The sequence below is a fragment of the Gobio gobio genome (assembly GCF_949357685.1).
Source record: "Gobio gobio genome assembly, chromosome: 12".
NCBI classification, from domain to species: Eukaryota; Metazoa; Chordata; class Actinopteri; order Cypriniformes; family Gobionidae; genus Gobio; species Gobio gobio.
In genome coordinates, this window is record NC_137105.1 from 49,683,201 (window position 1) to 49,697,908 (window position 14,708).

Below are 14,708 nucleotides of genomic sequence, written 5' to 3' on the forward strand. Positions count from 1 at the left end.
CGCTATTAATCTGTTGGACGTCTCCGTACAGATCTGATCTCTTCACCCAAGATCAGCCGGGCGGACACTCGCAATAGTGCCCTATTCGGGACTGCACACAACTCAGTCCCCGGACCGCACACAACTCAGTCCCCGGACCGCACACAACTCGGTCCTCCAATTCGCCCACGTGATTTCAGTCTCCCTTTTGTTTTGTTTTTTTGTTTTTTTTTAGAACTTCAATTCACGCTGCATTTGCCACAGATTCAGACTCCCCCTATGGTTTATCCCTACCAATTTCAAATTTCAATTTAACCAAATCTCTATTTAAAACTTCCCTTGAATTCTTTCAAGTTTGTCTCTTACCAGAATCGCCCCTTGCCGTCTAGGGTTCGTTTTATCTCGACTCCAGTGGTCGTCCTCCTGGACCTGTAGCGTGTCGGTCCCTCGTCCCTCAATCTAACGGGGTAGGGCTGACGTGAATCAGGATTGCAAGTCACCGGTGCTTTCCAGGTCCAGAAGGTCCGTCCAAGGAGTCCCGCTTCTGACACCAAAATTATTACGGCAAAATTGAATTCGTTGACATCACTAATAAGAGACAAACCTTAGGAAAAAGATTCACTTTATAAAGATTTATTTTTCTTGCAAGAAAGAGCCCACAGTCAACACAGTCATGCAGCCTGTACCGAGTGTGAACTGCTAAAACAAAAGAAAGCACAAACTTTTATACCCTCAATGTTTTAACAACCCCCTCAGTAATTTTCCATACATCTGGCGAAACCCACTGAAGGTTTCGCCTTGAGCAAGAGGTGAGACAATACACAAATGGTCCCCCTCCTGTCTTGGATCTTATTTGAATTAAAAGCAAGAAACACAATGGTCCTTCATCTGTAACAAAGCATGTTAATTACATATACAGGTCTTGGGAAAACCCTGCCCAGACAGAGTATCACCTACTCCTAATCAGCATAACTATTCAAACGCATAGATGCTAGCCAGGAACTCAGATTCCAAGAGCCATAAAAGATAAAAGGGACAAAGATAAAAGGGACAATGTATGGCTTCCACAGGTGGGGCCTCTTTGATGTGACTCATTTAAAACACAATAGAGAAAACAGGTCTGGAAAATAAAATCTTCTGTGATTAAATTTTTCCCCAACAACAGACATCACAAATTTAAGATGGGCCTCTGAATCTGCCAAAGAAGAGGATGCTGTTGGTGGGGTTGTGCCTGATGTAGAATAAGAACGGGTGATCTGCCATGAAGTGATTTTCTTGACATATACTGTCAGTCACCATGACTACTTTAGCTGCTGCCGCCTCTGTGCCCTCTTCATTTACATCAACAAAGGCCTTGTGGGCCACCGCTGAAATGAAGAGGTCACCCGAACTGTGCATGCCTGTCAGATCAGCCTTTCCATCCTGGAACACAGAAGTCATCCCCATCCCCATCAATGTCTCTGCTAAGGAGCTCTCAACCTCCAGTTTAAACTTTGGCAAATGGACTATGATGTCTGTCCAGGTCTCCATATTGTTTCTGTTGGTCCATTCATGAAGCTTGTCAAGGGTCAACCCGCTCTCCAGCTGTCAAACACACACATACAAATATTGTGAGTCTCTGAACAGACAAGATACCAAATACAATCAAGATCAGAACAAAAAATTCTTGCCGACCTTCAGAAGAGGGTCAGAGCCGTCCTGGGTTTCCTCAGGAAGAAGGATCAACATGCTGAGCTCCTCCTTTACATATGGCAACTCCAGCACCTGCAAGCGCTGCTCATGGATGTAGTTGAAGGGGAACATTTTCTCCTGGTACATCATTTGCACTGGTCGGCTCTCATTCTAATGGAAGACAGACACATGTGCGAATGAGAGAGTAACCATGAAGAATATGACTCTCGGTCAGGTGGGTATGATGTAGGGTTTCTGCAGGTTTTATGATGGTAAATTTAATACCTTTTTAAAGGCGTCCTATAAAGCCCCTTTTTACACATGTAAAATAAGTCTCTGATGTCCCCAGAGTGTGTGTGTGTGTGTGTGTGTGAAGGTTTAGCTTAAAGGATTTGTTCACATGATATTGAAAATGTCCTGATATTTTACTCAGCCCCATCTCATCCAAGAAGTCTTTCTTTCTTCAGTCAAAGTTTTTAGAGGAAAACATTCCAGGATGTTTCTCCACATAATGGACTTTAATGGCCATCAACGGTTGAAGGTCCAAATCAATGCAGTTTCAAAGGAAGGGCTTCAGAGGCTCTGCACGATCCCAGACGAGGAATAGGGTCTGATCTACACAAACCATCAGTCATTAAAAAAAAAAAAAATGTATATACTTTCTAACCTCAAATGCGCAACTGTGTTCTGCTTTTTTTTATATATTTATTTTTATTTATAACAGTTTGTATTAGTGGTGGGCATAGATTAATTGTTTTAATCTACATTAATCTAGATTAATCTAGATCATTTGAATTCTGCCGAAGGCATTCAGAATATGTGTGCTCGTAAGTGATTGTTTGTCTTTTTGTAGTTTGAATAATAAATAACTTCTGTCCCTTGAAGACCTGACGCACGCATATCCAAACACTGTTCCTGTGAGCTGGTTACGACTGTGTTTACGTTAAAACTCGCCAAGATGGGCATTGAGACATTTTTGAGTGTATTTGACCATTAATAAGATGGAAAAAGGAGCTCATTTTTGCACTTGTATGTCAGAGGCGGCTTTATTACGGTATGTGTGTGTGCGCTTCAGATGCGAGCGCAAAATCCGCGGGAATTAGTAGAATTAGCAACCCCGCGCGAAATTCAGACCGGTCACACCAATACTAACAAAAGTCCAGCAGAACACCCGTTCGCAATGTTCAGAGGATTAAACGGACTGAATGAGAGGATCCTTTATCGCTCCTTTAACCCTCCACAGTGAAAATACCTTATCCGACTGGCCGGGCAGAAAATTTGGATTATTGCAAATGGGCAGATGCACAGACGGACAAGTAATATTCAATGCGGTTTTCATTTGTTTTAAAATTCTCATGGAATTGAGCACAACACAATTCTTACATTGTAACTTCTTTAAAGATTTAGGATTTGAGAAAAGAATAGCTGAAAGAGAGCTATCAACAACTGACCGAGCCTCAATATACAGCCAGTTTGGATGCGCATCCAAGTTAACAGCAGCTTGATCGCTAATCTGCCAGAACATCATAGCCCTGGCATTAGCAGCCCAAAAATAATGACGAAAAACAGGTAGAGCTAGACCACCCAGCTCCTTTCAGCTTCTGCAAATGGGCCTTAGAAATTCTATGAGCTTTAAAGCCCCAAATAAATGGAAAAATGACAGAGTCTAATTGTTTAAAAAAAGATAGTGGCAAATATATAGGCAGGTTCTGAAAAAGATAGATTAAGCGAGGCAAAGAGACCATTTTAATAGCATTAACTCGACCAATTAATGATAATGGAAGAACCCTCCATTTATCTATAGAGATTTTTTAAACTTATTTATGGCTTATTAAGCATTCATTTAGCTGGAAAACGCAGGGACCATTTCAACCCAGCCTCCCGCAGAGCTTTCGTGACCGAACTGAATGCGCGTCGCTGCGCTGTCACCTCCGGTGTATAATCAGGGAAGATATGAATCCGCTTTCCTTTATATTCCAGAGGAAACTTCCAGAGGAAGTCTTTATCCCGATCATTGTGGACCCGTGTGATAATGGTACGAGGTCTCTGGCCTTCGGACGGCTTGGGTACAGAAAAGTTCGACAATCAAGTCCGATATAAACACCGAAGGGCACTTATTCCCACAAATTTGAGATTCAGCCTCCGAGAGCGTCCTTCTAAGTCATTCAGTTTAGCCCAGAGAGATTTGTTTTCCGCACGCAAGTCTTCGCACAATTTTTCAACCTCAGGGGTGAATCAGTACCACTCAGGGCACCTTCAAACGCCATTTTTTGTTTAACCCCAGCCTGATCCAACTGCAGGTTAACCAGTGTAGCGTCCAATGTATCCAAGCAAGCACTTAATGCTGTCATCTGGTCCTCTATCAGCTTTTTCAAATCATCCCCTTGGGCACCGATTGCGGCAAGAATCGCGTTCACGTTTCCCTGTGGGATAGCATCACCTGTGTTGGCGTCCTCCTTAGTTGCAGCAGATTTAGAAGATTTCTTAGACGCCATTTTTCTGACAGAACGAAAATCGCCTTCAACGCACTTAGATTTCACAAAATACTCAAAACAGCTGACTAAAATTAACTTTCAATAAGTCATTCTCGACTATGAAGTGGATGGACGGTACGTAAATTACAAAAACAATCAAAATTGAATGTCGGTGGAGAGGAGCTAAAAAAAACGCGGCTACTCCATGGGCTATGCACGAGCGCCCCCTGTGTTCTGCTTTTGCATGATGTATAATGTCATCACGTTAGAAAGGTCACGGTCGGTACTTCCACCTACGTCACGGCCGTGACCTTTCCAAATTCTTTTTTTTTAGAAAATGACTGATGGTTTGTTTAGATCAGACCTTATTCCTCGTCTGGGATCGTGCAGAGCCTCTGAAGCCCTTCCTTTGAAACTGCATTGATTTGGACCTTCAACCGTTGATGCCCATTGAAGTCCATTATGTGGAGATAAATCCTGTAATGTTTTCCTCAAAAAACTTAATTCTTTTTAAAAAAAAATATTTTCGACTGAAGAAAGAAAGACATTTTGGATGAGATGAGGTGAGTAAATTAGCAGGACATTTTAAAATACCCCACAGACCACTTTTTATAGCATGTTAAAACCGTTTTTGTGTGTGCCCCTTTAAATGCCAATGAGCTGCTGCTCCCGGCCCCCTTTCAGGAAGAGGGCGGAGCTTCAAGAGCTCATGTTAGCAGCTCCGATTACCTCACGCAGACACGCACTGAAAATGTCAGAAACTGTTCAGGCTTTTATGTTCAAACCTCGGTCGGACAATGAAGGAGAGACTCAAGAAGAAGTGACAACATGTAGAATGCAACTTTCGCCGAAAGTGTATCGCCTCTCACAGTTCAAAATGCTTACGCTACGTCCAACGTTGTGTCAGTTACACTTTTTTTCATAATTTGAATACGGCGGTCTGGTGGTAGCTAGATATTTTACTTTGTACCATGTTAAATATGGATATTTTTCTTATATAAACCCATCGATTCGCTTCAGAAGGCCTTTATTAAAGGGTTAGTTCACCCAAAAATGAAAATTATGTCATTAATTACTCACCCTCATGTCGTTCGACACCCGTAAGACATTCGTTCATCTTCGGAACACAAATGAAGATATTTTTGTTGAAAGCTGATGACTGAGAAAGGCTTGAGATAGGCCTCCATTGACACTTGTACATTCACACTCACAAGACCCATAAAAAGGCACTAAAAACGTCGTTACAAAGTCCATCTCACTACAGTGGCTCTACAATAATTTTATGAAGCAATGACAATAGTTTTTGTGCGAAAAAAAATAAAAATAATGACTTTATTCCACAAGTTCTTGTCTTCCTTGTCTGCCTCGGCCGTGAATTCACGAAGCACCACGACGCATGCGCAAGAATATGACGCAGAACCGGCGTTTTTCATTTTTGGGTGAACTAACCCTTTAACTAAAATGGGTGAACTATCCCTTTAAGACTTTTTAAGACCCGCTGAAACCCTGAGAGAATCGCACCTGGTTGATCTTAAATGGCATTTCTTTAGTCTTTTGTGCTTTAAATCTATGAAGCCAGTTCCCTTTGAAGTAGATGGCATTAACCAGAGCCAATCGGGTCTCTCGATCCACCGTTCCCGGCTTGAGAAGATCTTTGATTTTATCTGAAAAACACAAGTTTGTGTTTTTGACTTCACATCTGTGGCTTTAAAAAAATGTTTTCTAGCAACAGATGATTGTTTTATCTGAAATATAAGTGTGTATGGAAGTGTTGTTCTCACTCTCCGTCTGCTCCTCCACCCATGTGTTAATGAGCTTTCGTGAGTCCTCAGTCGCTCCAAAGAAGTCCACAGGCTGAAGGTCAGCGTGGTACAGGTTCAGCGTGGACTCCAGATACTCCTGCAGCACAAAATAAAGCCACCGTCTCACAGCACACAGAGAGCATCAACATGTCTCATTTTTACAGGCCCAATGGACTCACGGGTAAGAAGCTGTAGGTTTTCTCTCCATAGAGGCGGTTGGCCAGTTTGAGGATGTAGGAGGCCGATGGACTGTTGATCGATGAGGTGAGGGACTTAAAATGAGAGTGGACATCAGAGACAGAACTGAAGGACAAAACCTGCACAGGGAAAGAGAAGTTCTCCTTGGTCAGCATATTATAATTTAATGTAGTCTATATGACAGACTTGTGCTGCACATGTTGCTCTGAACCTTATTTTCCCTACTAAAAAGGCTGTGTTATGCATGCCAGGCCAGAAGTTAGTGATGGGAGAAACAACATTTTTAAAGCTTTGAATCAATTGAACCAATTGCTTCGCAAAATGATTCACTAGATGTTTCGAAGAGTTGGAAACACCACACGCTGGCGAAGCCTGCTGGTCAGAACAGTGTAAATGCAGCAAAAACTCATGCCAAGTATGCATAAAAACGTCTCAGGTTACTTGTGTAACCTATGTTCTCTGAGTAGGGAACGAGACGCGTGCAGATTGTCTGAAGCCCTTATAGAATCACGCCAATTAATTGCCCCGACGCTCTTGCATCGCCACCTTATACTGGCGCGTGCGCCATCTGCTCCTCAGATTTCTCTGCCGAAAAGGAAGGCTTGTCAGCAGCACGAGGAGCTTGGCAGCAGACGCAGCGTCTTGTTCCCTACTCAGAGAACATAGGTTACACAAGTAACCTGAGACGTTCTCTTTCATAGGTTCACTCGAAGCTGCGTCACTTTATGACGTAATGGGAACGATATACCACACACGCCAAGCTAAAGCGCTGCCATATCTGGCTCAAAGAATACCAGAGAGCCTGCATGGCCGGATTAAGCAGATAGAACATGCAAACCCGGAGCCATGTCGAGATCCAAACTATAGAACCTCACAAAAGTGTGCGGGCAGGTCCAACCTGCCGCTACACAAATATCCTCCAGAAGAGCCCCTCTAAAAAGCGCTTGAGAGGAAGCCACACTTCTGGTAGAGTGTGCCCTGATGCTAAGAGGTGGAGGTATACCACGCACCTCATATGCCAGCGAGATGGCCTCTGTCACCCAATGGGAAATCCTCTGCTTCGACGCGGCAAGCACCTTCGGCAGCACCGAAGCACACCAAGAGTTGATTAGATTTCCTCCAACCGTCAGACTAGTCTACATAACACTTCAATGCTCGGACAGGACAGAGCAAATTAAGCTTCTCGTCCTTCTCCGAGTCGAAAGGAGGAGGGTGAAAAGAGTGAAGGGTGACAACCTGAGAACGAAACGAAGTGGACAAAACCTTGGGCACATAACCTAGTCTAGGTCTTAAGGTTACTTTGACTAGACCAGGAGCCAAATCCATACAGGACCCACTAACAGAGAGGGCCTGTAGGTCGCACACACACTTCAAGGAGGTTAATGCTAGTAAAAGAGCAACCTTAAGAGTCAGAATCCGCTCCGGAGCTGACTCCAAGGGCTCAAAGGGAGCCTTTGTTAACCCCTCCAGGACAACTGAGAGGTCCCAAGACGGAATACCAGGGGAGTGTGCTGGCCTCAGGCGCCTAACCACTTGCATAAAAGACAAAACCAACCTATGCTTGCCTAGTAGAACTTCATCCAACTCCCTACGAGCAGCGATAGCAGCAACGTAAACTCTAAGAGGGGTAACTGCTGCTCCAGCGGCAAACTTTTCTTGCAGGAACTCCAGCACTGGTCTCACCAGGCAGTTAACTGGATCCACCGCATGGGACGAGCACCATGACTCAAAGACCCTCCATTTGGAGGACTTCCAAATTTCCGGGTGAGGATGCCAAATCCTGCCCTGAAGCTGGGACAATAGGTCCTCTCTGATCGGGATCTCCCAGGGGAGAGAATCCAGATGGAGAACCATCTCCGAGAACCAAGTCTGGGAAGGCCAGAGTGGAGCCACAAGCAGGAGGCTGACCCCGCTCTCTCTCACCCTGCACAGAACCGCCGGAATCAGTTGATGGGCAGGAATGCATAGAGTTTCAGGTTGGGCCATGGATGCGTGAACGCATCTATCCCCAATGGAGCCAGGGAGCTCAGAGAAAACCAGAGCCGGCACTGGGACGACTCCTTCTGCTGCAAGGTTCAAGACTCTGGGTACATGGACTGCTCTCAGGGACAGAAGTTTGCCGGAGTGCCAATTACATGATATCCCATGAGAGCGGGGAGAAAGTGCCGAAGGGCCAGGGACACAGCTCTCAGCTCTAGGCAGTTTATGTGCCAAGAGAGAACTTCCCCTTCCCAAACCCCGCATGCCGGTCTGCCCTCGAATACCGCACCCCAGCCGGTTAAAGAGGCGTCCGTCGTGATCATTTGGCGACGGAAAACAGCCCCTATATTGACCCCCTTTCGAAGAAAGAGAGGGTCCCGCCATACTGATAGGGCGCGGAAGCAGCCGCGCGACACCTTCAATAGGCGAAGGGCCGATCCTGTTGATCAAGCACCTGAGTGTTTCATCCACCAGAGGAAGGGCCTCATGTGAAGCAGTCCCAGGGGAAGCACCGGGGAAGCTGCGGCCATGAGACCCAGGAGCCTGCGACACGTACCCACAGGAACATGATGGCCGAGCCTGAAGCGGGCCAAGCATGTTACAATATTGGAAATCCAAGCAGGGGCCAAGTGGGCCTGCATCAGAACAGAATCCAGGTGAACTCCTAAGAAGGTGGTCTGCTGAGCTTTGGTGAGAACACTCTTGTCGGTGTTCACTCTCAAACCAAGAGACTGAATGTGCTGAAGAGCGACATCTCTGTGGCGAGTCACCAACTCCCTGGAGTGGGCCAGGATGAGCCAATCGTCCAGGTAATTGAGTATACGGATGCCCTGGAGCCTCAACGGGGCCAGAGCAGCATCCATACACTTCGTGAACATCCTCGGTGCCAGGGAGAGGCCGAAGGGAAGGACTTTGTATTGATAAGCCCTCCCCTTGAAGGCAAATCTGAGGAATTTCCTGTGTCGTTGGACGACCTGAATATGGAAGGTCTATCGTAACGAACCAGTCCTCCGCACATATCTGTGACAAAATAGTCTTGAGTGTTAGCATCTTGAACTTCCCTCTGTAGAGGGTGGAGGTCCAGAATGGGACGCAGAAAATAATGAAAAATAACGGCTGAAGAAGCCACATTTTCCTGTTGTAGAACAGAAATCAAATCACTTTGTTTGTCACTCAACTATGTACACAAGTGCAACAGCAGATGAAATTCTTAGGTGCAGTTCCGAGCAACATAGCAGTCATGACATGACATGTACAACATTTAAAGCAGCATCAGATTACACATCTGATGCACACACAATTACTCACAGCACAGTATACACTACAATAAACAATAAATAATTTACACAATGTGAGTGTAGTTCTCACAGCTTTAAACAATATACTTATACTTACAATCAGGGCTCTGAACCGGTTCAAGGAACGAAAACGAAAACCGGAAACGAACGAAATTTTAAGAGGAACAAAAACGGAAACGAAATCAAAATCAATTTGAATCGTTCTGAACAGAAACGTTAATTTGAAATGACCATTAACCGGTTAATAACGTTATTTTATCGTTCTCTTTAATACTTTAATTTGGCAGTGACCAATCATGAATTGAGTAGTACAGCGTGTGACATTGACGGATCAAGCGTGAGTGAAATGCCCTCGCACCATCATCTATGAATCTACCGGTAACGCAAGTCAGTGTGAGCGCGCATTTTCATGCCTCAAGTACATTTCTTTCCCCGCTGAGGTCTACAATGAAAGCGCAGGTATTGGAGGACATTCTTTTCGTACGTTTAAATAAGCAGTACGGACTTTAAGCTCAAATAGTCTGATTTAGGCTAGTTTATGGATTTTGTTTAAGCCTGTCCAAGTAGGTTACTAGCATCTATCAAACATTTTTCCTATAGTCTTTCAGATTGCCAATACAGGACAGCTCAATGTTTTCTATATAGACGGTTGATGCTTCGTATTAAATGGTATGTTATATTGTATTAAATGATCTTTGCTTTGAAATTACCAGTTGACGATGCATTAAAAGAGCAATGCTTATCCAGTTTATTTATTATTTATTCATGCAATTTTTAAAACAAGTCGTGTTGAAAAAAAGTTATATACAAAGAATGTTATCACTCTTCTGAAAATAATTCGGCATAAGAGGGCACTTTAGATTGTCTATCGCTCCATTAAAACAGGTCCGCTGTTTATGCTTTGTAATTCTAATGCATGTATTTCTGGTTTTAAAAATGTTATGAAATAAATATTCAAGTTTAATTACCATGCGTTATATTATTATTGAGTGAAAATAAGTCTATTTATACATATTTGTTTAAAGTATAGGCTAAATTAAAATAACGTTATTAACCGGTATTTTTTCATATCAAACCGTTTTCGGAACAGTAATGTTTATTGAGGAACGCAAAAACGGAAACGCTATTATATCGATTCTGCTCGGAGTGAAACGATTGATATTTTTTTCCGTTTTTAAGCCCTGCTTACAATATACATATACTTTAAACAATATACACTAAAACATACATTAAACAGTATACATTAAGCTATAATAATAATAATATACAATGTACAGTATACAATATTATTCACAGTAGAGATCCAATGTACAATAGGTGCTATATGATAGATAAATGTGTATATAATGTGTGTGTATCTGCAGTGGGTTGTGCTGAGTGATATTTTGTCCAGTGTGTTATGATCCTGATGGATCAAGAGTTAAGGAGTCTAATTGCTTGTGGGAAGAAGCGGTTCGTCACTGAAGAATTTAAAGTCCGGTTTTCGGTGTGCGATTGCCGAACCAATGTCCAAAAGTGTCTGTCTGTCGTACGTAGTAAGGCAGACAACATCCAAGACAAAAAACACAAAAACTATAAACAGAACACACAAAAAACTACAATGTTTCAGCAGAGCTTGCGACGTTGCGGCCATCCTCGGCGCCATCTTGACCATAAACAGAAAACAGTAAACAGAAGCCTCTGAGGCGCTGTTTACTACAGTTTGAATGACACCGTCGAAGCGAGGGGGGTTGCGACAGAACTGGAGTGTATAACCGGACTGAATTGTGCGGAGGACCCAGGATGATACCCCTGGCAGAAGCTTCCACTCGTGGGAGAAATGTGACAGAGGAAGTGGGGTGTTGAGGTGCGGTGGAGATACCTGAGATAGGGTGTCGAGCTGAACCTTGAAGGGAGGTGTGGCCATCCGCGAAGGAGAGCACGTGGCGTCCTGGCGCGGAGTGGGAGATGTCACGGCCAGAGTGGGAAAAATAAGCCTCGCTGATTCCAGAAGAAGACCGAATGTGTCTCCGTCTGAACGAGCGGCGGATGGTGAGCCAATCAGACGTGAGGGGAGAAAGCAAAAAGCATCTCTTTCCTTCAGCGCTGGAAAAGGCGTGGGTCGGGCCAGTTCTGTATTTCGAAGCGCGCTGGACGGCGAAAGTAACAGAGCTGGATAAGCAGAGCTGGTGAGAGGCGGGCAGAAATTCTTGCGCGGTCTGACCCAGCCTCGGACGTGAGCCGAAGCTCTCCTTTTCTGACCGGAGGGTCAGGAGCGACTTGAAGTGGCCGGAGCAGAGGGTTTGCTGGGCCGCTTTGGGTCGATGCGCCTGTGAGGACGTTGGCGAGGAAACGGACGACCACGAGCTCCCCAGATCGTGGTGGATGACCCTGGTCGCTCCTCCTACTGGTGAATTCCCTTCTGTGAGAAGGGCGTTCTCTGGACTGAGAGGGGGAGGGGAGTCTCTCGCTCTCCTGGGCATGAACTGCTTAAAAGAGGCAGACTGAGATTTAGCGGCTCTAAACTTCTCAACCACCGTGTTGACCGCCTCCCCAAATAAACCAGATTGTGAAACCGGAGCGTCCAGTAGGAAAACCTTTTCCTTATCACGGATTTCACACTCCGCCGCCACCACGCCCGCCATTGAATGTCCTATGGCGCGAGCTGTGTGCTTTGTGGCTCGTAAAGCACGTGGCTTTGCACAGCTCCTTAACTGCTTCCGGTGTCAAACTGTCGCCCTCATCCTTCTCCTTTAGCACGTCCGCCTGATAGGCTTGGAGGATGGCCATGGTATCAAGGAGAACAAAGTTCCACTATCTGCAGTCGCTGAAGTGCTGGTGATAAAAGTTAAACGAAATCCAAGATATTTGGGCCAGAAAAACCGAAACCGAAGGGCATGAAATGGCCGCTTCGTGAAGGCAGAGAAATCTGAGGAAAAACCGCCAGAAAAACCGAAACCGAAGGGCATGAAATGGCCGCTTCGTGAAGGCAGAGAAATCTGAGGAGCAGATGGCGCGCGCACCAGTATAAGGTGGCAACGTAAGAGCATAAGAGCGCCATCAGCCAATGAATTGGCGTGATTCTATAAGGGCTTCAGACAATCGGCACACCCAGAGGGCGTTCCCATTACGTCATAAAGTGACGCAGCGTCGAGTGAACCTATGATAGAGAACACATTTTATAAACACATTGCAAATGTTTTATGGAAAGTATAATCTATCAGATGCAATTAACTCATCAAATACCATTAAATATTAAGCGTCTGTAAAATATGTATTCTTTTATCAAATTTGTCAGCATATTGTAACTTTATGTTGCACTGAACCATATTTTCCTTTTTCAAAGTGATTCCAATCATATTTCAAGCAATTCAAACCATCATGGTGAACAGTGCGCATCTGGAAATAAGGAAATAATACATTTATTTATCAGGTTTAATATATCGAGCAAATTTTCTTATCGCGCCGATAACGATGAATATCAACAATTATATATCGCATTGTAAAAACACGTTTTATTATGTATAGCTAACAGGGGAGCTCCAGTAACACACGCATGTCTCCAAAGTGGATTTACATAAACCATATACATCTTAAAGATAAAGATGCTTACTAAATGTTTATTCAACATCTGACAGGAACATTTTCGATAAATATTGCAGATGACATCTGATCAGAGTGTGTGTGTGTGTGTGTGTGTGTGTGTGTGTGTGTGTGTGTGTGTGTGTGTGTGTGTGTGTGTGTGTGTGTGTGTGTGTGTGTGTGTGTGTGTGTGTGTGTGTGTGTGTGTGTGTGTGTGTGTGTGTGTGTGTGTGTGTGTGCTATAATGTAGAGTTCACTAATGTCAACACCGTTTACTTTACATGAACGTCAGTCATTTTAATAAATCTACATAAAGTAACTAAACATAAGTTATCTTTTTTATTTGTCCATTAGTAGGTACTGTTGATGAATTGAGGAACATTAACACAGCAACTACAGCTAAAGGAAAATATAAAGGAGATTTAGGCCAATTTTGCTTGTGGATGAATTTTTTTGCATATAAAATAAAGAAACTAAAAACACATTCAAGGGATCACGATTTTGGGTTTGTTAAGGATAAAACTGGGTCAGATTAGTAGGGTTAATATCACAAAATAAATGGGCAGCTGTTTCTTCAACAAGACCACAAAATTAGCAAGTGTAATCAATATTAAGATATTTATAGATCGATGAATTAAACCTGTCACTCATATCTTTCAAGTTGTTGCTTGTGATAACATCGTAGGTCACATGATAACGTCAACATGGCACATAAAGTGCGGATCGCAGTCATACTTAACGAGATCAGGCAATATAGTGCCTACTCTTTAGAGCTCGTTAAGTAAGTACTTATTGAAAATGAGAACCTACTCAATGAGTATGTGCCGGTTTCCAACGCAGCCTCTATCTCCGCAACACTTTATCGTATTCAAACCAAACTTGGTACATGTCATCACAAGCATGACTTGAGGCAACATGCAGTGTTTCGGTGCAGCGCCACCTACTGGTCCGGAGATACAAAACAATGGTTGTTTTTGCTTATAACTTTTGAACCATTTGTCCAAGAATCATAAAAGTTATCTCGTTAGATTCAGGACGGCATGCCGAGTCTGATATTCAATTGTACCATATCGGCCATTTTTAATTATGTGCTAAAATGCTGTATTTTATGAACACATGAACGGTTATGAAACTTGGTTTGGGTCATCAACACAATGCCCTGAAGGAGCCCAAGAAGTTTCGAAACAAATTTTTTTTTTCAAATGCCTATTACTTTGGGTGAGATTGACTTATTTTCATGGGAGTAACTTTTTCTGTCTCCTGAATCCTTGCCGAGTCCAAGGATACCAGACTTGCTAGGTTTTGACATATGGTTTGTGCTAGTGATGTTACGTTCGTGAACGAATCGTTCTTTTTGAACGAATCTTTTAGGTGAACGAATCGTTCTCGTTCAAGTAGTCCACTGACTCATATTTCTCGTTCACTGAAATTCCTCCCTCCACAGCAGCATGGCGGAGCGAGCGCATGCGCAGCTCTGTGGACTGTTTCATCCTGTCAATGACAAAACTTCGAGCCAATAGCGTTCGAGTATAAGATGTGACGGAGCATGTGATTTGTTGAATTCAGTGAACGAATACGCCTTTTACTGACCGAGATGCTTTTGAGTCTGACTCTGAACCAAGACTGATCTCCTTCTCGACTTGTTCGTGAACGAACTGTTTTTCGTTCGTGAACGAAATGAACCAGCTATTGAACGATACTGATAGCCAACATGTAGAGCGGCTTGTGTAGTTAGGCATATACGG

The 14,708-nt window shown here is 43.8% G+C and overlaps 1 protein-coding gene across 1 annotated transcript in view; it reads right to left on the reverse strand.

Annotated features, from left to right (window-relative positions):
• Positions 1 to 14,708, reverse strand: part of LOC307134718 (leukocyte elastase inhibitor-like) — a 36,567-nt gene that overhangs the window by 1,558 nt on the left and 20,301 nt on the right. The window contains exons 2-6 of the mRNA XM_079830675.1: positions 6,106 to 6,243; positions 5,906 to 6,023; positions 5,646 to 5,788; positions 1,654 to 1,821; positions 1 to 1,563 (exon numbers count right to left, since the gene is read on the reverse strand). The exon at positions 1 to 1,563 is cut by the window's left edge and continues 1,558 nt beyond it. Of these exons, the coding sequence (XP_079686801.1) occupies positions 1,156 to 1,563; positions 1,654 to 1,821; positions 5,646 to 5,788; positions 5,906 to 6,023; positions 6,106 to 6,243 (975 nt within the window). The 3' untranslated portion in view covers positions 1 to 1,155. The remainder of the gene's footprint in view (positions 1,564 to 1,653; positions 1,822 to 5,645; positions 5,789 to 5,905; positions 6,024 to 6,105; positions 6,244 to 14,708) is intronic.